Here is a 26879-nt window from a genome sequence, read left to right as displayed (position 1 = left end):
ACTACCCCCATGACCCTGGTAAATGCTCTGGGTGTAGATATAAGGCTAATGGCTGAACTCAAAATTGGAAGATCTCCCCATCCAAGAGAAATGGAGGAACATCTGTGTGAAAGAAAGATAGGTATGTGAATTTATACCTCCTGAAGATCGATGGAGACCAACCCAGTCACCATGTCTTATGGCATTCCCGACTAAAAGGTTCCTCTTGCAGAAACCAGTTTCTGGAGGAAAGATCAACAATTTTCCCTTTCTTTAGCACAAGGAAAATCAGGGAGTAGAAGGCCAGCTATTTGTTGCTGAACACCCTCTCCACTGCACTCTTTTGAAGAAGGAAGTGTACCTCTTCATTTCATTGCATCTGATTAAACTAGTGGAAAAATATGGAGGATCTTGCTAAAGGAAGATCCTGAAACTGAAGCAAGTATCCAACTTTTATGACAGAAAGGACCCAGCCATCGATCATTATTCCAGACCAAGTCCCTGAAAAAGAGGTTTAGCCTGGCATCTATGGGAATCAGTGTATGAGGAGCACTTAGCTTGTCCTTAGGGCTGACCATCCTTGTGCTTTGGAAAGAGTGGAGGGGGCTGCAAACTTTCTCCTTGAGCTTTTGTGGCACACCCTTTTCGGGATCAAGAGCTGTAACCATTTGTACTCTGGCAACCAAGAATTCTGAAAAACTGTTGCACATTTTGGTTTTGTTCTTGGCGGTACATCTAACTCGGCATCTGACATGGCTATTGAAATGTTGCACTCTGTTTCATGAGAAACTCCACTACTTTCTTCATTCTGCTGTTCACTTTTCACATTCCTGCCTTCACTGACTTGAAGTCCAAATTCCACATTAACACCACCACTGACCTGAAGTCCACTTTCCACATTAACACCACCACTGACCTGAAGTCCAAATTCCACATTAACACCACCACTGACCTGAAGTCCTCCTTCCACATTAACACTACCATCATCTTGGTGTTAAAAATAATCAGTAATTTTACTTCCTGCCATGGTTGATTTCACTTTCTGGAAATGGACCACAATGTTCGCGCATGTGCATATGAATTGTATCAACTGCAGAACCATCTAGGGCACGCGTTTCGGTTATAAATAGTTATTGGGATTTTCAAAGTTTCCTTTTGAAGCAATGTACATCAATAGACTTTGGAATGGAAGAGGTATGGTGATAAAATCAAAATATCCTTACTTGTGAAGATTTTAAAGTTAGATACTTATTTATTCAATTTATTGTAATATAAATAAAATTTGTATATTGCCGTGCAGAGTACATTTTTATATCCGTGACTTTAAACTAATTTGTGTGAGTTCTCATGCATCACCACTTTCCAAGTGCAATTTTTTATACTTATTTTGTGTCATTAATGAGATCCCACCCTTGAAGTATCTCTGTATAAGTAATAAACTTAAAGAGTTTTGCCAAAGACAATAAATCTATACTGTACATGTACAAAGTCAAACCTCATCTAAAAAGTTTCTTTATATTAAGGACATGTCAATAAAAAAAGTCATTTCTTGTCCCTTGTATGACAGTTTCAATGTGTATCATTATTAAATATATCTGAAAAGGTGTCTGTTTTTTGCTTTAGGTTTGCTGTTGTTTCAGTTCTGGCATCTGCCTATTATCATTAACTTGTATTTTGCTAGAAAATATATCTACATACTTATCTTTTCTCAAGCAACTCTGCTACAGAATATTCTCCTATACAGTATTTTATGTCACTTGACTGTCATTCAAAATAAAATATTCTTTATCAACAAACATGCAAAGAACCTCAAGAAAGCAAATTTTTAGTAAATTGTTTCTCCGAGAATACTTACCCGATCACATTAACGTTAGGAATATAAGCCTGCTACCTCTCGAATCCAGCCCTATTAAAAGACGAAAATTTGTCTTTTCGGTCTATCTTATATAGACCAAAGGGCAATAACTCTTGCCCCTTACCTCCCCTTGCCACTGCCAGGTGTCGCTAGTTTTTTAAGCTGAGCGATATATATTATACGAGGATGCGCGCATAGCGGGGTGGTTGGGAGGGTTTTTAAGTAATGTGATCGGGTAAGTATTCTTGGAGAAACATAATTTACTTAAAATTTGCTTTCTCCTTCAAATACGTTCCCCGATCACATTAACGTTAGGAGATTAAGTAATAGGAGGAGGGAATGCTGAGCATCCTACCTCCACCCCGGGTACCTTCTAGGGAATGATGGCTGGATTCCCCATTTGAACGATAACCCGTTCTCCTAATTTCATCAGCAACACAGCCCAGGGTCACGTGATATGTTACCCCTATATATGGTTAAGAAGATAGTTATTGAAATCTTCTTACCTACGAAATTTCAAGGCCGAATCCAGCGAAGCTGATAGGCTGTGCTGATTGTTTTAAATGGGTCTGGTGGTCATCTGGGCTGCCAACACCGGACCTACCAGATTCAAGGTTTGCCTCTGAGAAGCCAAATCTCTCAGATAAAAACTGGAGAAGGTTGACTCTGCATGCCAGCCAACAGCTTCTATTATATCTCGGATCGAAACATTGCGTTTGAATGCCAGGCTCGCTGAGATTGCTCTAATCTCATGAGCCGTAATCTTCATGAGGCGACTCTGATCTTGTGAGACCTCAGAGTACGCTGAGCGTATAACCCACTTCAGCCGTGAAGCAAGGGCTTGAGGGGTGATATCCCGTTTACCAGCTTTGACTGGAAGAAAGAGGCGCTTATGTGTGTCCCGACACGCCTCTGTGCGTTTTAAATAGTGCTTGAGTACACGAACAGGATCTTGCACGGCTGCTGCTCTTGATTTATCTATGGAAGAGAGGAGCGAATGACAATTCTTTGATTGCCAATGGATGGTAACCTATTTTTGGCTACAAAGCCTGGTTGCATCAGGAGGACCAATGAACCATCTGATCTGAACTGAAGAAAGTTCGGGTCACTGGAAAGGGCATGTAACTCGCTCACCCTGCATGCTGAAGCTAAGGCTATCAAGAAACATGTTTTGTATGATAGTAGCTTTAACGAAGTGTGGCCTAAAGGTTCAAATTTGTCTGAATTGAGCCATGTTAAAACCCAGGACAGATTCCATTTTGGAAACAGGGTGAGGGATTTTGGTCGATTGAAATCAAAATTGGCTAAAAGATCTGATAGATCTTTGTTATGCCCAATATCACATCTACCATGATGGTGGAATGTGTTTGATATCATGGAGTGGTAGCCTTTGATAGTAATTGGGGCCAATTGTTTCCCCTCGAAAAGCCAGAGAAAAAAGTCGGCCAGTTGAGGGATTGAGACACTCAAAGGGACGATGTTATTGATATGGCACCAGTCCCTGAAAACACGCCACTTCCCTCGTAAGCCTTCAGAGTGGAGGGCCTTCTTGCTCTTGAGATTCTCTCCACAATCGAAGGTTTAAATTGTTTGTCTCGCAAGGCTGCCCGGACAAGAGCCAAGCATGAAGAAGAAGATGGTCCGGGCAGGGGTGGAACACCCGTGACTGCGGTTCTTTGAGAAGATTTGGGCTGGTTGGAATCTTCCTGGGTAGATCTATCTCTAGATCGAGTAGATCGGTAACCCAGGACTTGTTCCATCTGAGAGGGGCAATCAAAATCATCCAACAGTTCTGACCCCTTAACCTCTGGATTATTTTTGGTACCAAAACCGTGGGAGGGTAGGTGAATGCCCACAACCCCTTCCAGCTGATTGACAGAGCATCCACAGTCCAAGCCTCTGGATCTGGAACCGGAGAGACGAAGGTGGGCAACTTGCGATTCCACCTTGTTGCAAAAAGAACGATCATCGGACGCCCCCAAAGTGTGCAAATCCGAAGAAAGACTGACTGATGGAGTGACCATTCCGTGTGAATGACTTGACCTTTCCTGGATAGAGTGTCGGCCAAGACATTGAGTCTGCCGGGAATGAGTCTGATTTGTACGTTGATGTGGAAGTTGTCGCACCAACGTAGAAACTGCCAGATCAGAATGCACAGGTCTGGTGATTTGGTGCCCCCTTGTTTGAGGAGGTAAGTCACCACCACAGAGTTGTCTGACATAATGAGGACAGTTTTTCCCGAGAGTTGATCCTTCCAGTAATGAAAGGCATTGATGACAGCCCTCATTTCTAAAAGGTTGATGTGGAGAGGCCTCTCCCCTGGCTCCCACGTGCCGCTGACTGTAGCGAAGTCTGGCAACAGGTGGGCACCCCAACCGTAGGTACTGGCGTCGGTACATACCGTTATCTCCGCTTGGGGCATCTCCAGAGGAATCCCTGTGGACAGCCAACATGGGTTGTGCCACTGACTCAGGAATGATCATATCTCGGGTGTGATCATTATTGTTTGATTGAGGGGACTTGAAAAGGGGTGCCATTGTGCCCGTAACGTCATTTGTAAGGGATGCATAAACAGACGGCCAAGCGGGATCAAGTCCGCCGCCACATTGAATAATCCGAGGAGTTGCAAGAATTCTCTCGCTGAAATCCATGTCCTATTGGAAACAGACTCGATGAGTTCGACGATCCGGATTACACGAGCGCGAGGAAGCCGTACAAGATTCAGATCGGTGAGAAACCCAGATGGACAAAACGCTGAGATGGACGGAGACTTTTTCCAGTTCACGAGAAAGCCTAGATGATCTAAAAGTGCTAAAAGATCGTTTCTGCCTTTGAGCAGAATAGAACTTACCATATGTTTCTCGAGGATGTCGTCCAAGTACACTGCTGTCTCTGTAGATGAAGTCGAACGGAACAGGGTGATGACGCAATCCATAACCTTGGTAAAAGCCCAAGGGCTGATGTTGAGGCCAAAGGGTAGGACCTAGAACTGATAAACCGTGTCGCAGTAAGCGAATCTGTGAAATTTCCGTGACGCGGGGTGGATAGGGACGTGAAAATATGCGTCGGTCATATCTAGACTGACGGCATACTCGTCCCGCCGGATGGAAAGACGGATTGATCTCGCCGTTTCCATCTTGAATTTTGGTGGTAAAATGTATTGGTTGAGGCGACTCAGGAACGATGATCGGCCTCAACTTGCTGTTTGTCTTCTGGATAAGAAACAGTCTGGAATAAAACCCCGGCAATTGCGGGTTTTCCACAATCTCCACCGCCCGTTTTTCTATGAGCGACCGTATCTCCTGCTGTAGAAAGATATCCTTCTCCCGATCGGACAGTAAGTCCGTGAAGAGGGGAGAGGAGGACAGGGGAGGGGGTTGGATAAATGAAATCCGAAGTCCCTCCGAAATGACCTGGATCACCCAATCGTTCTGAGGAAAAAAGGTGGTCCAGTGGTCCTGAAATTGCAGGAGGTGGCCGCCCACAGGTAGGCTGTCCGCGGGTGGTGGAGAGGGTATGTCAATTTTTAGAGTTAGGAGGCTTGAAGACAGAGAAACTTTGTTTCTTACCGCCTCTGTATGGTTGCCTCCTAGCTTGATTAGACTGTTGTCTCCTGGCATTGGATTGGGATCTATACTGCACATTTGATCGTAAGGATCCCTTGTCCCTGGTCCGCCAATCATCCCTCCGCTGTGGCAGGGGCTGATTTTTTCTAAACGCCTGCGAGGGCTGGGCGGCGAGTTGGAGGGGCAGTTCCTGAGCTGCCTGCTTCCGAACTTCTTCAATTTTCCTCCAAAGAGTAAAGGCGACCCAAACGGAGTCATCCGTAAAGCCAGAGCATGATGGGGCTTGAGCGACGTGGACCGCAGACATGCATCACGTCGTATCAGGTCTAAGTTGGCAGAAGCAGTCAACGCATTAGCCATGGAATGGTGAGCTGCCCTGTTAATAACTCTAGCAATCCGGGCCGTCGCTTCCCAAGCGTGGTCATTGTCGGATTTTTCTGCGAGTCGGAAAATGGCTAATGAAGCCAAGTCTAACATTGAAGACGTAGCGACTACGTTCCGGACTAGCTTTGACATGGCATGGAACACACTTTTGTCCACTTTGTAAAACAGTGGAGCAGACATGTGAACTGCTGCCACATTTTTGTCCAGGGCCAGAAGATCTGTACTGAAGGCGTCTGAATGAGTTTTGCACCAGCGACCCGAGAACGTCGCTGTCCGCGGGTGGTGGAGAGGGTATGTCAATTTTTAGAGTTAGGAGGCTTGAAGACAGAGAAACTTTGTTTCTTACCGCCTCTGTATGGTTGCCTCCTAGCTTGATTAGACTGTTGTCTCCTGGCATTGGATTGGGATCTATACTGCACATTTGATTGTAAGGATCCCTTGTCCCTGGTCCGCCAATCATCCCTCCGCTGTGGCAGGGGCTGATTTTTTCTAAACGCCTGCGAGGGCTGGGCGGCGAGTTGGAGGGGCAGTTCCTGAGCTGCCTGCTTCCGAACTTCTTCAATTTTCCTCCAAAGTGTAAAGGCGACCCAAACGGAGTCATCCGTAAAGCCAGAGCATGATGGGGCTTGAGCGACGTGGACCGCAGACATGCGTCACGTCGTATCAGGTCTAAGTTGGCAGAAGCAGTCAACGCATTAGCCATGGAATGGTGAGCTGCCCTGTTAATAACTCTAGCAAACCGGGCCGTCGCTTCCCAAGTGTGGTCATTGTTGGATTTTTCTGCGAGTCAGAAAATGGCTAATGAAGCCAAGTCTAACATTGAAGACGTAGCGACTACGTTCCGGACTAGCTTTGACATGGCATGGAACACACTTTTGTCCACTTTGTAAAACAGTGGAGCGGACATGTGAACTGCTGCCACATTTTTGTCCAGGGCCGGAAGATCTGTACTGAAGGTGTCTGAATGAGTTTTGTACCAGCGACCCGAGAACGTCGCTGGTATTTGGCTTGATAGACGATCGTTGATCTCCTTAATTTTTGCCGACTGGGGAAGGAGCCGGAAAGACGGTGTCTCTTCCTCCCCATCAAGATCTACAGACGCCTTAACTTTGTAGTCTTGAGTGGCGGTAGGAGGTGGAGGGCATTCTGAAATTGCCAACACCCTATAAATTTCTTCCACTGCCGCCTTGAAGCCAAACTCAGTCCGTTCCATGGTTGGATCTGTGTACGGCTGATTTGCAGGAGTTTCGTCACCCTCACTGTGTGCCAAGTCATGTTCTGTAATAGCTTGCATTTCTGGATAGAGCATACCAGGTGGCATAGATGACACGATTCCGTCATCCTTAACACTGTCACTAACTCTCCCTTGTGGATAAGCCGTGAACATATGGACGGACGGCCCTGCCGGCTGGTTTGTCTGACTTGTGGTCGATCTGAATGTTGGCGACGGTCCTGCTATCACCGGTACCAGCTGCTCCAATGGCCTGGCTGGACGGACAGATTTCTCACTAAAATCTCTGCCTTAGTATTGGTATATTGCCGGCGGTACAGGTTGACGGACGGATTTATCACTAAAATCCCGTAAGTCATGTTTGGTCGGATCGTTTTACCAATTGGGTCCCCATGCTGGGACAGTTGGACGGCCGGTGACATAGAGGTTGTATAAAGAAATGGATCCGATGGATCCGGTAAAAACCCCATGCGTCCTGACTTACAGGCCTGAAGGCCATCCTCGGACATGCAGGGGGACTTACACCCACTGGGCAGCCTAAAATTGGGGGAACATTCCCCCAAAGAGTCAGAAAAAGCTGTGGAAGCGAGCGAGGGAAATAAGGGTAATATCTGGCCTGATGTCAATAGCTGTGTTGTCGATTCCTGGACCAAACGACGCATCTGTTCAAAGTTGGACTGTTGTACCCTGTCAACATTATTTTCCTCCATTGCCGCTGATGTTACTGTGGCTGACGGTTGCTAACGATGAACTTTAGGTGGAGGGGGGACTCTAATGTCCCCCACAAGGCTCGCAATGGAGGCTGACTTCGGATGTATACTGAGGACATCAATGCTATCTTTCTTCGACTTATTCCATCTATCCCTCCCTTTTGCTGCCTTCTGGACTACATCAGCCCACGTTTGCTCTGTCCAAGTATTACACACGCTGCATGGTATAGATGATGTACACTTGGTACATACAATACAAGAGTCATGGTTGTCTTCTTTTGCTTTGAACCTTTTGCATTTCATGCATTTGGTTGACATTTCTACTAAAACGACACAAAAAAAGAAAACAAAGCACAAATTAGCAATTCAGCATGTTATTAATTCGCTAATACCACAACCGTTACTAACGGTGTAAGCGAAATTAGTCAGTGTCGCGTTAACTTTTAATTAACAACATGAGTTCCGCGACAGCGTGTGTAACATGATCTTCAGTAAACGAAATCCATAAGGGTGACAAAGTCACTCAATTTTGAGAAAAATTGTTAAAATAATGTATACAACCTGTAGAAGAATGATTGTCCAACGCAATAAATCCAAATTTAACTTCGGATGGTCCAATTTAACGCTAAGATGGCTTGGATTGTTTGGAGGTATAATGTACGTGTTATCAGTACAAGCGAAGCTTAAAAACTAGTGACACCTGGCGGTGGCAAGGGGAGATAATGGGCAAGAGTTATTGCCCTTTGGTCTATATAAGATAGACCAAAAGACGAATTTTCGTCTTTTAGTAGGGCTGGATTCAAGAGGTAGCAGGCTTATATTCCTAATGTTAATGTGATCGGGGAACGTATTTGAAGGAGAAATACATGCACTTATCTGACAGTTATATTTGGTAAAATCCAATAGTAAAGTGTTATATGAAACAATCCTCGAAAAAAGTATTTGTGGATGATGCAGAAGATTAATTACAAGTATCTTTACTCAATACTTTGTTATGGAAAGACTACATGTTTTAAGATCTTTTGGGTTCAAGCAATGCACACAATATTGATAAAGCACAGGATGGAAGGGACTCCTGTAACTAAGTACAGAGTCCTGGACAATCATTTAGTTGGAGGGTCTGGATAAATCTGAAGATTAGGAGATTAGCTTTCATGTATCTATTGTCTCAAGTTTAGTGGCTATAGGGTGTTTAAACATGAAACATCTGCATGGGACAATTATGAGCGCCAATGTCCATCATGTAAAGTTGGCAACTAGCATTTGTTCAGCAAATACTTTGACCAGTTCAATTTGGGATCTTCCAAAACAATAGAGAAGACCCATACATTTTTACCACTCATTGACATAGATGCATTATTACAAGATGGTAATAAATACTTCTGCATTTACAGTATTATCTGAATTTTGCTATTTTATTTTTAGCTAGCTGGCTGAATGAAGGTTTAGTATAAACTATGGATTTCTGCTACCACTGGCTTTTATGCAACGTCACATTAAATTCTTCCAACTGTGCCAATCTTACCTTTTCTGGCCACTGCATTAAACTTTTCCACTGGATATTTGAAAGAGGCAAAAGAGGTCGTGTTAAAAGAGAAGATGCCAAATGAGGCAAATGGAAGAGGCCTCTTTTTACAGAATTGCAAATGCACCAACCACAGCCATTTTGGAACCCAAAGGTCAAACATATTGGAATCACATTCCAGTCAAGTTTGAATACTCCCAAACCTAGTTTATGTGACATGCCTTTATTCCAAAATATGTACACATATTACAAGATGCAGATGAAAAGTGACACATAATTTGCTGAGAGACATTTGCAGACTGATGGTCCAAGTGAATTCAATGTACCAACTTCAAGTAAAAGTTGACAGCATTTAATGAAAGAGCAGCTAATGTAACCTTAAAACCAGCTTTTGTTACATGAATCAACCCTCGAAAAGTTACACAACTTACCAAAATGCAATGCAGTCTGTTCATCAGCATCCTGTAAAGAAGAAGAATTACAAATAATATAAAACATGTGCATATTTACCGTAAAAAAACATTTAAAAAATTCAACAACCATATTTTTAGCAAAGGTTTATTTAGCTAGCAAGATGAAACCTCAACAATGATCTTAATCTAAAAAGCATTAACATTCAGATTATTTTAAACAATCTGAACATTAAGCTTAATCCAAATAAAATTGGAACATTAAGCTTAATCTAAATAAAACTAACATTAAACTTAATCTAAATAAGATTGGAACATTAAGCTTAATCCAAATAAAACTGGAACATTAAGCTTAATCCAAATAAAACTGGAACATTAAACTTGATCCAAATAAAATTGGAACATTAAACTTAATCTAAATAAGACTGGAACATTAAACTTAATCCAAATAAAACTGGAACATTAAGCTTAATCCAAATAAAACTGGAACATTAAGCTTAATCCAAATAAAACTGGAACATTAAGCTTAATCCAAATAAAATTGGAACATTAAACTTAATCCAAATAAAACTGGAACATTAAACTTAATCTAAATAAGATTGGAACATTAAACTTAATCCAAATAAAACTGGAACATTAATCTTAATCTAAATAAAACTAACATTAAACTTAATCTAAATAAGACTGGAACATTAAGCTTAATCCAAATAAAACTGGAACATTAAGCTTAATCCAAATAAAACTGGAACATTAAGCTTAATCCAAATAAAATTGGAACATTAAACTTAATCTAAATAAGACTGGAACATTAAGCTTAATCCAAATAAGACTGTAACATTCAGATTATTCTAAACAATCTTAACATTAAGCTTAATCCAAATAAAACTGGAACATTAAGCTTAATCCAAATAAAATTGGAACATTAAACTTAATCTAAATAAGATTGGAACATTAAGCTTAATCCAAATAAAACTGGAACATTAAACTTAATCTAAATAAGACTGGAACATTAAGCTTAATCCAATTCAAACTAAAACATTAAGCTTAATCTAAATAAGACTGGAACATTAAGCTTAATCCAAATAAGACTGTAACATTCAGATTATTCTAAACAATCTTAACATTAAGCTTAATCCAAATAAAACTGGAACATTAAGCTTAATCCAAATAAAATTGGAACATTAAACTTAATCTAAATAAGACTGGAACATTAAGCTTAATCCAATTCAAACTGAAACATTAAGCTTAATCTAAATAAAACTGGAACATTAAACTTAATCTAAATAAGATTGGAACATTAAGCTTAATCCAAATAAAATTGGAATATTAAACTTAATCCAAACTTAATCCAAATAAAACTGGAACATTAAGCTTAATCTAAATAAAAATGGAACATTAAACTTTGATCCAAATAAAACTGGAATATTAAACTTAATCCAAATAAAACATCACATTACTTCATATTTGTCACTAACGCCAAAATATTATAACTATTGTGTCTATGATTTACTAGAAAGACAATTGGCTCCTGATGTGATTTACCTGTTCATTGATATAAGCCTTTCTTTCAAGCAGGATTTTAACCATCTCAGTGAGTCCTCTGTCACAGGCCCAGTGAAGTAATGTCATTCCCTGAAATACAAACGCAACCTCTTAACTTGGACAGACAGTAGTTTTGCTAATAATATCACTCATCAAGATTAGGAAAGATTTCATTATCAAGTCATCTGAAAATAAAATGAGGGAAATCAGAGGTAATATTTTCTTTTTTAACCAATCTTTTTTTAGTAAGATAATGTTTCTTCAATAATACTTACCTGAGGTGAACAAGATGTTCTCCTGTGTAGATTCTCCTACCACCAATGGAATGCTTTCTGATATTTCTCTAGGATAATGATATGCAAAAGACAATCCTGAGTGCATCACCATCCACTGGCCTCGTGGAGTGATGGAAGGCAATGTGCACCCATCCCATTGTGCTCTTGTCTGTACAAACTGTCAACTCAAACTTTGTACATGCAAGTGACCACCTGATGTGAGTCAACAAGTGAAATACTTCGAATGACACGTCTCGTCAGTGAAACCTAGCAAAGATGACGGAGTCTGTGAGCATGCTTCATCGTCTCTAGATTAACATGGCAACATGGACACTTAATGTGCAATCATTGATGAAACTAGAAAAGATTGTCTAAAGAAGTGACCTATCATGCTGAAGAAATGTCCTAATTGGGATTTGATCACTCAGCAACTGTTCCCTTTGAATGACAAGGCTTCATTACCCAATGACTTCAAATCCTGTGTGTACTGGGACACTAAACTGGGCACTGGGTGCACAGAGTAATCTGTGGCTGATCCATAAAAGTACCTTGTGGTATGAAGCAGGAAAACTGCCCAAAGACCTTCAGTCTTATGGCTTAAATGATCAGAATTACTGTGATAATGACCTGTTGTGATCTGAGATGTATGGCTGAGTCTGGTTTTGACAGAACAGTGCCATTTTATCTTCATGGTGGACAGGACCACCACAGATGGTATTTGATGTTGTCCAGTTCATTAACTGGGACTGGGTACAGGATATTTGATCCACATAACCAGTCTGTACTTCTGGAGTGCGAGTCAGTAACTGAATTTTCTTTTACATCTTGATCTTGCTCAATAGCCGGTGATAAAAGTGATTGGGTGTCATGCGGTAAAAGGCCTACTGGTTCTTCCAAGAGAGGTTATCATGACACGACGGCGAGGCAGGAGTTGATGTTGACTTTTGATGAGACACAATCCACAGCGCCATTTGTAATTCAACACATGAAGATCAAGTGGTACAACTGTAAATATATATTATGAGATCTCAAACATGGTGTCACACCATGCCTTTCCAAGAGAAAGTTGAACTACATACATTTCAGCCATCTGATGTGTTTGTATGATTAGGATTTTTAACGTAGCTTTAACAATATTTCGTTCATATCGCTATGATGTCTGCAGTGTTGCACTTTATAGTGATGTCTAGCACTCAGGCATCATGCCAAAGACATGTGACATGATATCTCATGCAGTCACATTGCCCTGACACCATGCCAACCAGTCCCAACACTAACCTCTTAATGCTGAGTGCATAGCAGGACAACTGTTAGTATCATTTTTATAAGTCTTTGGTAAGACTCATCCAGGATTTGAACCAGCAAACTCCCAAGGCAGACACTCTAACCACTAGGCCACCAGGGTGGTCCTCAGCCATTTGATCATGTTTTGAGGAGTTTCATTTAAAAAATTACCTTTCACAAGAGAGCCACCTTTTTTCAAGCAATAGTAATCTTAGTAATTGAATGGTCAGTAATCCTACTTTTTGAATGATCTCGTAATTCCCATATTTATACTTTGTATTTAAAAACTTTATTCAGTAAGGCACTACATGAAATATTGATAAATTAACATAAGGACTTTTTATTTTATACTTTTATTGATCTAATAAGCTATACTTTAACTAATTTATGCCATAATTTTGAACTAGATTCTATAAAAAAATTGTATCCTTTATATGCAGGTAGGAAATGGTAATAAGACTGAATTTGCATTTTAATTTATTATTACGTTATGAAAATGAAAATTTGTTGTTCTAGGGTTTAACGTCATTTTTCAGCACAAGATAGGCTATACATGGTGGCCAGTATCACTGGTGGAGGAAGAACCCTGGAAAACCATGGGAAGAACCACCGACCCACAAGAAGCTACTGGCAGGCTTTCCCACGTACCCACGCTAACCGAGCCTTGGACTCAGACAGAGGTGCGATGGCAGTGATTCGGAACGGTGAGCGCTATAGACCACTTGGCTACTTGGGGCCCCATGAAAATATTGTGAAATGTGACAATTCTATGTTGACTGTTGTTGACCTTATAATTCCAACATCATCTATACATTTTGTTTTCATTATTATAACATGACTGTGAACACCTAATGATCTGCTCCTAAAGTATCTTATATTCTCTAAATACCAAGTTGACATTGCAACATAAGAAACATGGCAATGATGTTTAAACTTGTCCCTTTTCTACTACATGGTAATTATAACTTCAAGATACATGTCCCATCATAGTTCAATGGAAACTGTAATGTATGCTTAGTGAGATTCTTTTTATTAATTTTATTTATTCAATACTGAAAATTACCATATTCAACATAATAAACACACTTGCATTACTAAATGTACGCCCCCATTTTGGTCACAATTCACACAAATTCATTTCCATTCACACGTCTCAAATCCAGTATGTCTCTTAGTAGGAAGCAGGCGTTAAAAACTGCCCAATATATGCATGATTATCTTGGAACTTACTATAATGTATGTATGATGATCTTGGAAATTACAGAAAATGTATATATCATTATCTTGGAACTTACAGCAATGTATGGATGATTATCTTGGGATTTATAGCAATGTATGTATGATTATCTTAGAACTTACAACAATGTATGGATGATTATTTTGGAACTTACTATAATGTATCTATGATTATCTTGGCACTTACAGCAATGTATGCATACATGCCAACCCCTGATGAGGAAAAAGTATAATTCAAGTGAACAAAAAGAGGAATCCAAGCAGAAAAAGAGGAATCCACATATAACATGCTAAACATTCAATAAACAATGATTTATTTGCCCCTCTCATCTTTTAACATCCTTTACTGCTTTTCATATGTAGCACGTTTAGCTTTAGAAAGCAACATATTTTCATACTGCATTTTAAAACACTTTGTACCAGCTGAGACCATGAATGTTTTGCATACCAGTAGGGCACTAAGTGCTGGGTTACTGAGCCTGGATCTGAATTCAGTTTTATTTTTGTTAACATTACTGAACAATCTCTCAGTCAGCATTAGAACGGTAAAGAACCAATATTCCTTTCATAACCTGACAAAGAAGAGGAAATTTATATCTTCAGTGATTGTATCTTTTAGCTGGGAAATAAGGTGCCACTGGACATCAACTCTATTGGCATTAAGTATATTGTCAGGTAGAATCCCAACTTTATACTTCAGGAATTCTCCTTCCAAATGATCCAAGGTAGACAAGGACAGTAATAGAAAAGGTATCTCTTGACAAAGAATCTAACACTTTTGAAGCTTTCTGACTGTCTCTGATTTACATCAGCAACTGAAGCATTTAAAAGTACTTCATCTCCATAGGGGAATTTCTGAAGCATGTAATCACAGGCTGTAGCATAATAATCTCTAACATTATCATAAAATACCTTCACAGCTAGAGTAGAATTGTGTTCTATGAATTCTCTTGCTTCTGCACCAATAGCAAGATCTTCATTATCTTTCTATTAAGAACTCTGTAAATAATACCTCTGCATTTATAACATTCATGTCCGCACTTTAATTCTGCTGTAGATAAGAAGTTACCTTAGTATTGGAGTTCGTAAGATGAGCTAATTCGATGTGTTTCTTTGTTTTCAAGTGTTTCTCCACATAAAATTCACCACCATGCCCAATATTAAAACCATTTCCGCACAGACTACAATGAGCATGATGCTGCCCTAGAATACAGGGACTCGTATCATTACTTAAAACTGATCTGTCATACATGTACTATATAGTACATGTACGACAGGTCAATTTTAAGCACTGACACAAACCCCTGTGCCCGAGAATGGAACACTGTATTATGCCATTCATGTATTCATCTTTGAAGGATTCGTTGTTTTTTTTTTGTTGTCTTTTTCTGATCCACCTGTGAAAGTCTTTTAAAAAATATATGTGCTCTGAAGACTTTTAGCACCAAATAGTAAAATTATTTCCACACAGCCTGCAATAGACGTTACGTGATGCTGCTAGCGTGTCCTCATCTCTGGAGGATTGTTATTTTTTGTTTCGTTTGTTTTTGGCCTTTTTCTATTCCATCTGTGAAATTATTTTAAAGGACATATTTTTGCTCTCATACATGCATCGACTAAAATAAATTATACTTTTTAGTGCCAAATACCTACTGACTGGTTCTGTACTAAATATAAATTAGAAAAAAGATGCGAGTAAAGATTAAAAAAATTAGAAAACCAGTCTCTCCTCTCCTCACTATGCCATACAGCTGCTATAAATATTATACGAGGTTGAAAATTGAAAGTAGAACCATCATGCTTCTGGGTAATAGGATAGTTGCTATAAATATAACATAATACTGTTAGGAAAGTGCACAGACAAGCATATTCTTATATTGTAGTTACGGAGAAGCCGTCTTTTCTAAAATACGGTCTGTGGGATTAATGGGATGTTAATAAAAACAAGAAAACAAACGATTTTTTGGGGAAGGTGGATATACCGAAAAAGCGCAATACATATACGTTTATGCGTAAGGCGTAATTTAGTGAAAAAAGCGTAATGATTACACCAAAAGCGTAATGGTTGGCATGTATGTGTATGTATGATTATCTTTGGAACTTACTATAATGTATGTATGATTATCTTGTAACATACTATACTATAATGTATGTATAATTATCTTAGAACTTGCTACAATGTATGTATGATTTTGTACCTTACTGTCCCTGTTTAGCCAAAGCAGAGAAAACTGTAATAAATTAAATAGTAAGGCGAAACTTTTAAAATACCATATTCAATCAATTTCAAAGTTTAAATATTCACAATATTTATATTCCTACAGATTCCATTTAGGTTAACCTGTTATCTCATGTAAACGCCTTTGGATACCTATACTCGATTCTCAAGGAAGCACTTTTGGACACCTCAACCCAATTCTCCTGGAAGTGCGTTTTGATGCCTCTACACCATTCTCATGGAAGCGCCTTTCAACGCCTGCTGTAAACACCAGCCATTTTGAGCTGTTTTCACAGTGCCACCTACAGGGAAAACCCGTTATTAGATACTACATTCATTGGTGTGAATGACCATTACATCATATCACATGGTCGCTGTTTAAGCTCTAAGCTTAATCTATTTAAAGTAACTGGGTCGTCTTCTCGAAATTGGAGGCTGAAAATTTTGTTCAGTACTTTTTTGAGTTTGCATGACTAGAATCACTAGTATGAAAGTTTAATAACTTAGGTAAAGGTTTTGATACTGATGTAGGCAAGAATTAGTTTTATAAATTATCAAATTCAGATGATTTAGTGATGCAGACATAGACAAGAACCTGTAAATTTTCAGTATGAGAAATGGGGTGGTCACATGGCTTCACGGTGAATGAGTTTCCTCAAGATTTTAAAGCACATAAAATATCCTTCCGTTAAAAATAATTAAACAACTATAACGATCTGATTTTACTCTTAAATCTTTCCATACATAATAGATGTGTACCAAAAATGGAAAATGGATAAAACTGATGTTAAATGTAACATGCACTTCATTGCTTAACAGTTAACAGACAGGTCTATGTGCATGGGGTCAAATAGATAACACGTGTTCTACTTGTAGTGCACTGCACTAACTTTAACTATGGTATATGTATATCAACTGCCTAAAAAGCAATACACTCTATGAGGTAAAGGGTTAAATCGCAGGAATGACCATTTAGCATGCTGTGCAATTTTCCTTGCAAGTACAATAACCTTTCCATTCCCTACATATAAGATCATTCTCTCAGTGAGTGCATGTACATTTCCTGTAGTTAGGCAGCATCTCAATCTGACTTTTGCTCATGCTAGTTGTTCATTTAAATTGCTCCAACAGTTCTGCCAGCGAATACAAAAGGTGCTATTGGCTGAGTAAACACCTGGCATTTTCTAGCATTACATGGTACAGTATTCACAATAACCTATGGGTAACCTGGCATTACATGGTACAGTATTCACAATAACCTATGGGTAACCTGGTATTACATGGTACAGTATTCACAATAACCTATGGGTAGCCTGGCATTACATGGTACAGTATTCACAATAACCTATGGGTAGCCTGGCATTACATGGTACAGTATTCACAATAACCTATGGGTAACCTGGTATTACATGGTACAGTATTCACAATAACCTATGGGTAGCCTGGCATTACATGGTACAGTATTCACAATAACCTATGGGTAGCCTGGCATTACATGGTACAGTATTCACAATAACCTATGGGTAACCTGGCATTACATGGTACAGTATTCACAATAACCTATGCATAGCCTGGCATTACATGGTACAGTATTCACAATAACCTAGCATAGTCTGGCATTACATGGTACAGTATTCACAATAACCTATGGGTAGCCTCATTTCCGTAGTGGCAGCCTCACTAGTTGATCTGGTTGGCTGTATCTTGCTCTCAAACAGGTGTTATTTGGAAATGACCTGACCACAGATGTAGCATATTTAATTAGCATATAAATAATACTGCAAAGCCATGTGGTTCTTGGGACAATGGATATCATAACTAAAACGAGAAGGAATTGTTTACTCAGTGGTATTAATTGATAATGGAATATAGTATTGCCCTTGTATGTGAATAAGATCACAACAGTCAGGTAACTAAACAATACATATTAAAATCATCCTGAAACCTCTCTCTCTGATTGATATCTGGGCATATTTTATTTGATCATAAGGTGCAAGAAGAAAAATGCAATGGAATATCTGTCTTTCTCATGGTTATTCAAACTTGTCTATTCTAATAAACACATATATGTAATCAAATTTAAATAACATATATTACTAGTGCATGCTGCTTTAGTGCAATTACATCTGATGTACGTGAATTTAATACTGATGATTGTGTAAATATTTTAAAATCATTTTCAATGCTGGGTCCTGTATTTTTTCATACATGATCTGTTTCCAAAAATGATGATTACTTTTTCACATACTTTTAGAGAACTTTTTTTTACATATGAAAAATTATGATAAAGCAATCTGAATGACATAATCCATTTAACAGTTAATTTGGAGACAAAGCTGTGGTCAACATACAGGCCAGCAAATATGGTAAGTGAACAATGATTATGATAAAGCTGGTGTGTGCTTATTATGAGATGGTACAACATGAAATTTATCTAAATTAATTTTTTTTTAAGTGCACTGTACAAGTATTTTATCAACATCGGGGATAATAGTACATACCTCATTATCTTTGACATTAATACAATTCTGATTGGTTTCCAGAATTTTCTGGACATTCTGTGTATTTCCCTCTTTACACCAATCAAAGATCGTTTTCTTCTCATCATCTATATCATCATCAGAACCCTGTAATGTGCTGACGACCACACCCAGGCCTCCTCCAATCATTTTCCTGCTCTCTTTCTCATCCAACTATGAAATGAAGAAAACAATTCAGCAATTACATCCCTATCAAATTTTCCAAAACTAATGCAAAACTCAACCAACGAATAATAAAAAAACAGAACAGACAGATGGAAGGGAAGAAGTAAAAACAGGTTGGTAGGCTCATGAAGTTAACAAAATAAATGCCCTTCTCAACTGTATTTTCAATCAAACAAAATGCTTTTTGTCCTCAGGAAGCAATAAAATGGTTGGCCTTACTGTAACAAGAGGATTCTGAAACATTCACTTGCTAGAGCAAACTGACAAAAAAATTTTCAATCAAATATTTTTCAGCACAAATTGTAATGAAAAGTGTTCTGTGGAGCCCAATATCTCACATGCATCTGCATGCTTGTCACTACAGAGATTTTTACTGCTTATCTTCTGGTGGGAAATGTTTACCATTCTTTTAAAAGTATGTACACCTGAACACAGAACATATTAATAAACAGCAAAATGAAACTGCAAGTCAGTGTAAATGTCCTTGTGGAGAGACTCTAGAAAATTGAGCATTACAGCAAGCCGTGCACACAAAGTACCCATTAAAGAGACAACTGATTGCATCAATTTCATAAGGAATCATTTGCATTCAAAATGTATTGGCATCAAATTTACAAAACATGAGTTAGGTCAGTTAGGTTAAAGCAAAATAATCTTAAAATTTAAATGGGTAAGTGAGAGATCTGGAGATGCCTAATGTCTGTATCTTTCTTCATTTATAGTTTTTGTTTAAAAAAAGAAAACAAAATAGCTCCAATTATGTTCATCATCACATCCTGTAAATGTACAAAAATAAATGCTTCATTTTCACTTGAAATTACACTGCAATAAACACACTTCCATATCGGTGCCTGGTTAGCTCGTTCTAGAATAATATCACATATAACAGTTGCAAATTGTGGACAATCCAACTCTTCATTGATGTTAATGGTAAATTTTGGGACTTCACTTGAAATGAAATTTACAGAAGAAACAGATTTTTAGTTTATAAATGATGTTCAAGAAAAAGAATGGTGAAATAACATTTTAAAGATTGTCTCCAAAACTGACCTAAAGCAAGTCGGGCCAGACAGAAAGTATATCATGGCATAATCTTTTCACCTGAAGTGATATTATTCCAACTTTCACTGCAACTGATGTATAGCAGAAAACATGTGACTTTCAAACACTTTAATGCAAAACTTTAATATTGTCGCTGACACTGATTTCTCAGTTGGCAAAGTGACTACTACATCTGACCATCTTTATGCAGGCGAGACAATAAGTAAAAATTATTGTAAAAAAATGAGTACTGTAAACAGTACATAATATGACAACTCTGTATTTACTTTTCTTCTATGTAGATAACTTAAATTTCTGTGCATAAAATGCTTTTCTTCTTTCAGTATCAGTGACTTGAACCTTTGATCTCAATCAAGAGGCTTCTTCCTTACTCCAAGTGTAAGCAATTAGTTAGTTTTGGTCCTGCTCAATTGAGAGGCTTCTTCTTTACTCCAAGTGTAAGCAATTAGCTAAGTTTTGGTCCTGCTCAATCAAGAGGCTTCTTCCTTACTCCAAGTGTAAGCAATTAGTTAAGTTTTGGTCCTGCTCAATTGAGAGGCTTCTTCCTTACCCCAAGTGTAAGCAATTAGCTAAGTTTTGGTCCTGCTCAATCAAGAGGCTTCTTCCTTACTCCAAGTGTAAGCAATTAGTTAAGTTTTGGTCCTGCTCAATTGAGAGGCTTCTTCCTTACCCCAAGTGTAAGCAATTAGCTAAGTTTTGGTCCTGCTCAATCAAGAGGCTTCTTCCTTACTCCAAGTGTAAGCAATTAGCTAAGTTTTGGTCCTGCTCAATCAAGAGGCTTCTTCCTTACTCCAAGTGTAAGCAATTAGCTAAGTTTTGGTCCTGCTCAATCAAGAGGCTTCTTCCTTACTCCAAGTGTAAGCAATTAGCTAAGTTTTGGTCCTGCTCAATCAAGAGGCTTCTTCCTTACTCCAAGTGTAAGCAATTAGCTAAGTTTTGGTCCTGCTCAATCAAGAGGCTTCTTCCTTACTCCAAGTGTAAGCAATTAGCTAAGTTTTGGTCCTGCTCAATCAAGAGGCTTCTTCCTTACTCCAAGTGTAAGCAATTAGCTAAGTTTTGGTCCTGCTCAATCAAGAGGCTTCTTCCTTACTCCAAGTGTAAGCAATTAGCTAAGTTTTGGTCCTGCTCATTGATGTAGAACTAATGTTATTGTGTGGAAACCATCATTCTTATCTCTGTCAGTGACCTTGACCTCTGACCTGATGAACCCAAAATCAATAGGATTCTTCCTTACCACAAGTGCAAATCATCTACAAAGTTTGGTAACTGTAGACAGTGGATAGCGATAATTCACTGAAAAAAAATGAAATTGGTGACAGACACATGGACAACATTTAAACATAATATGTTTATTGTGGGTGTATAAAAATAGGATAAGAAAATGCTAATCAATATAAAGAGTGAACCTTAAACACAAACTTTATCATCTATTTACACAGAGATAACCCAAAATATAAACCTTTCCCATAATATACAAAGAAAATGTACAGTCAACAATCAAAGCATTGACATAAAAAAAAAATAATTACCATGGTTCCAAGGCAAAAAGGATTTATGAGCAGGTTACAGATAAATTGTGTTAACTTCTAACCGATTCATCCAAATTAGGAACACAAACCACCAAGGCTTTAGGAAATATAAACAAAAACAAGGACTTGAACCAAAACATTAATGTTGTTCTTGTTGTAGGGTTTAATGCCATTTTTCAGCAAACAATAGGCTATACATGGCGGCCAGTATTAATGGTGGAGGAAGAACCTGGGAAATCCCCTGAAAGAACCACCAACCCTTGAGAAGCTACTGGCAAGCTTTCTCACATACCCAGTGGCCGATTCCGAGACTCGAACCCACACAGACAGAGGTGAGATGGCAGTGATCCGTAATGGAGAGCGCTTTAGACCAATCGGCCACTCGGGGCCCCTTAAACATTAATGTAAATTTTCAATGACTGCGACCACGACCCCAAAATCAAAGGGGGAAACAAGCATGTCTTAGAATGAATTCTCTCAGCTTGATACTAATTCATTCTACATAATTATGAACAATATCTTTCAGGTAATTTAGAAAATTAAAGAAGTACATTCCTTTAAAACCGGGAACTGGGCAAATTGCCTGTTTAACCCTGACTACTTTTTCACCAAAAATATTTGCAATAAATTGCATGACTATCAAGCTGAACTGAATGTTTATTAAATGGTGACTGAATATTACAGCAGCAGGCACTGTCAATGAAATAAATGGCTTTATGCATTCATGTATCTTTATAATGGTTTTAGATGTTCACAATTACGTCGTTGTAAACTTAAAGTGCAGTGGTCCCCCTCTTGAATGATCCCCATCCTCCCACCTGTGGCCACCCATTTTATACAGCCAGAACCCCCTTGGCACTGATGAGTGTGTGTTCAAAATGTACCTCTATGTACATCTGCTAATGGGGACAGGCATATCAGATCAAAAATTGCCAAATTTACCCCTCATGAGTGGCAACAAATAGGAACTGACAGACAGAAATCTCAAGAATATTTATTAATTTATGAATTCAGCACACTGACATTTGTTCTGACACGTGGATCAAGTACCTAACTTTAAACTCCATACAAAAAGGTAAGTAATCTGATTATCTTTAGTTCGTTAGATATTAGTTTTTGTCACTTTTATAATTGCTATTAATACCACCAACAATACCAAGATGACAAAAACTTACTACTGACAATCACAGCAATGTTCAGTTCATGTCAGTGTGACATCCAGTCTCTGTAAAGTTGTTGTTGTTGTAGGGTTTAATGCCATTTTTCAGCACAAGATAGGCTATAAATGGTGGCCAGTATAAATGGTGGAGGAAGAACCAGGTAAAAACCCCGGAAAGAACCACTGCCCCTTGAGAAGCTACTGGCAAGCTTTCTCACATACCCACATTGGCTGAATTTGAGGCTGTAAAGTAAAAATGACATTTTACCTGTTGTGGTTTCTCTCTCGTAGATCAAGAATGCTTGATCAAGAACGGGTACTGGACTAAACCAGTTACTGACACTGATTTGTAAACATTGAGCAGTTTGTGTAATAACAACAAATTGTCTGTGAAGGAGCAAGTTGTTGCAAAAAGTACATTCTCAGTTTATAAGGAAATGTGAAAGAAATTCGACTAAACAAAAAAAGAACAAATCCTTTGATCACTGCTGAGAAAGCTGAAGTCAGATTCAAAGAACATTGTCAGTTATACAGCAGACAGCAGTGGGAAAATGGACAGGATGAGCAATGTAAGTTACAGACAGATTTATGTGCCCTGTTTTTATTTATAGGATGGTTTGGACCACCATTGCTTTCAGAATAACAATGAAACATGCTTCGCCAAATTGATCCCAGAACAAGCTTGAGATTTATAAATGAAAAATTAAATACATATAAAAAAACCTTTCATGCTTCATATATAATTGTTACTTGCATCTGTGATTTCCCTCTAGAAATAACACTCTTACCACACCACTTTCCTGCTGCAGAACGGTGGGCTTATAAGATGGGGATGACTGCATCACTCATTAAATGCTTAACAACTACGCTGGTGTTACCACTATTAACACACTATGATATCCTCCTCGCCTGTTTGGAATATTTCAAGGTGAAAGTAATTGGTCATGGACTTATGATCCTGATCATGACATCGAGAGCGACATTAATTAGGATTCATCCTGGTCATGACATCGAGAGTGACATTAATTAGGATTCATCCTGATCATGACATCGAGTGACGACATTAATTAGGATTCATCTTGATCATAACATTGAGTGACATTAATTAGGATTCATCCTGATCATGACATCGAGAGTGACATTAATTAGGATTCATCCTGATCATGACATAGAGTGTGACATTAATCAGGATTCATCCTGATCATGACATCGCGTGTGACATTAATTAGGATTCACCCTGATCATGACATCGAGTGTGACATTAATTAGGATTCATCCTGATCATGACATCGAGTGATATTAATTAGGATTCATCCTGATCATGACATCGAGTGTGACATTAATTAGGATTCACCCTGATGATGACATCGAGTGTGACATTAATTAGGATTCACCCTGATGATGACATCAAGTGTGACATTAATTAGGATTCACCCTGATCATGACATCGAGTGTGACATTAATTAGGATTCACCCTGATCATGACATCGAGTGTGACATTAATTAGGATTCATCCTGATCATGACATCGAGAGTGACATTAATTAGGATTCATCCTGATAATGACATCTCGAGTGACATTAATTAGGATTCATCCTGATCATGACATCGAGAGTGACATTAATTAGGATCCATTCTGATCATGACATCTCGAGTGACAATAATTAGGATTCATCCTGATCATGACATCTCGAGTGACATTAATTAGGATCCATTCTGATCATGACATCTCGAGTGACATTAATTAGGATTCATCTTGATCACAACATCTCGAGTGACATTAATTTTGATTCATCCTGATCATGACATCGAGTGTGACATTAATTAGGATTCATCCTGATCATGACATCGAGAGTGACATTAATTAGGATTCATCTTGATCATAACATTGAGAGTGACGACATTAATTAGGATTCATCTTGATCATAACATTGAGAGTGACATTAATTAGGATTCATCTTGATCATAACATTAAGAGTGACATTAGGATTCATCCTGATCATAACATCGAGAGTGACATTAATTAGGATTCATCCTGATCATGACATTGAGTGACATTAATTAGGATTCATCCTGATCATGACATTGAGTGTGACATTAATTAGGATTCATCCTGATTATGACATCGAGTGACATTAATTAGGATTCATCCTGATCATGACATCGAGTGTGACATTAATTAGGATTCACCCTGATCATGACATCGAGTGTGACATTAATTAGGATTCACCCTGATCATGACATCGAGTGTGACATTAATTAGGATTCATCCTGATAATGACATCTCGAGTGACATTAATTAGGATTCATTCTGATCATGACATCTCGAGTGACATTAATTAGGATTCATCCTGATCACAACATCTCGAGTGACATTAATTTGGATTCATCCTGATCATAACATCTCGAGTGACATTAATTAGGATTCATCCTGATCATGACATCAAGAGTGACTTTAATTAGGATTCATCCTGATCATGACATCTCGAGTGACATTAATTAGGATTCATCCTGATCATGACATCGAGTGTGACATTAATTAGGATTCATCCTGATCATGACATCGAGTGACATTAATTAGGATTCATCCTGATCATGACATCGAGAGTGACACTAATTAGGATTCATCACTCAGATTCATGTCATTATAGTGACATAGAAATAAACTGAAAACTGTAAATACGCAAACATGAAGGACTAACCATCTGAGTGTTTTTCATTCAAACTGCTATGAAAATAATAAAGTTTTAAACTTTTCTGCTTATGTCACTGATGGAATATTACAAACAGGATTTAACCAAGTTATTGCTTTTATAATTTGTTTCTTTTTTAAAATATTAAATTAATATGGAAAAACAAATTTTAAATGCAAAAACTTGATTAAATAAATACTTCCAAGTTGGAATAATATATCTTAATTTTTATTTTCTGACTTAAACTCTGGCGAATCTACCTTCATCTTCAATTCTTAAAAGCCCTGATAAGCAAATGATAAATATAAACCAAAACTTGAACATAAATGTTTTGTGACTGTTCCCATGATCCCGAGGTCCACTGGACATGACACAGAATGAGCTGTCTTATCAATATAATTAGTTATGTCAAGTATAATGAGAATCTACTGTCAGTTTAGGAAATCAATGCAAATGAAAAACTAGAATCAAAGCCACAAGAAACTGTTAATGCCAATGGAGAAATGACTGCTACATGTATGTCTCACTTTCTGCTAAATCAATAAAACTGGATTTAAAAAAACGAATTAACTGTAAGCAAAACTGACATGCATAGTTCGCTCATATAAGCATTAAACAAAACCTGCTTGAATTGTTTTAATGGCTATTAACTGCTCCATTTACCAGAATGTTTAAAAATTTGGAATCATTTTGAACTTCACTGGATTCATTTCTGATAAAATATCGGTGTTTGGTTGATTGAGCTTTAAATTATAATTAGTAAGACAAAATGGGCAAAATATGGATTCTCATGAAGCCAGTTTTCAGCAAGGGATCATGTCTTATTTGCGATTAATTTGCTTCAATCAGCAAAGTTTTAAAACTTCGAGTGTTTTAATTAATGGATCATTCAGAAAAAATTGAAAGGACATAACACTCAGTACATACATCTGAACTTTAAAATCACAATAAAGCCAAGTATATTTTCTTTTCTGCCTCAATCTCAGAAATGATCTGCCAGTGATGAATTTTCTGAACCTAAGAATCAAAAGTAACAGAAAGATAGTGTCACCTCTGAGGTGGAGGAAAAGGAGAGCCAATCTCCAAAAATTCAGAAAATTTAAGGACGAGTGGAAAAGTGAACGGATGATTCTGTGATGTAAATCCTTGATATCTGAATAATATATAACTTTCATAGTTAAATGGGTATACTTTTGCATATAAAATGATTTGAGTTGACAATATGTGGTGAAGTTGAAAATATAATAAAGTATAAAATAATACCTCTGTCAGTTTCATATACAAACTATACACACAGTAACATACAGTTAGAACGAGAAACAGTTTCACAAAAAATCAGATTGTATGTTTCTTGCAATATACTGTACTTCTCATTATTCAGCACCAGACGAGAAATCTCAAACATCGTTTGTTTCCACTATTAATGAGGAATCACAGATATGGGCTCATGACTGTCCAAAAGAATTGGCTCTCAAGATTTGTTTTGATTTTGTGGTCAAGGCTCAACTGACTCTTCA

General features: G+C 38.2%; 1 protein-coding gene across 1 annotated transcript in view; it reads right to left on the bottom strand.

Annotated features, from left to right (window-relative positions):
• The window catches only part of LOC149778465 (acyl-CoA-binding domain-containing protein 6-like), a 55092-nt gene that overhangs the window by 5219 nt on the left and 22994 nt on the right, over nt 1-26879 (bottom strand). The window contains exons 4-6 of the mRNA XM_089939310.1: nt 18717-18908; nt 11203-11292; nt 9682-9712 (exon numbers count right to left, since the gene is read on the bottom strand). Coding sequence (XP_089795436.1) covers nt 9682-9712; nt 11203-11292; nt 18717-18908 — 313 coding nt within the window. The remainder of the gene's footprint in view (nt 1-9681; nt 9713-11202; nt 11293-18716; nt 18909-26879) is intronic.

The sequence above is a fragment of the Sinohyriopsis cumingii genome, chromosome 17, assembly GCF_028554795.1.
Source record: "Sinohyriopsis cumingii isolate HCF-2022 chromosome 17, ASM2855479v2, whole genome shotgun sequence".
Taxonomy (NCBI): domain Eukaryota; kingdom Metazoa; phylum Mollusca; class Bivalvia; order Unionida; family Unionidae; genus Sinohyriopsis; species Sinohyriopsis cumingii.
The sequence above is the reverse complement of the archived record's forward strand: the minus strand, read 5'-3'. Positions and strand labels throughout refer to the sequence as shown.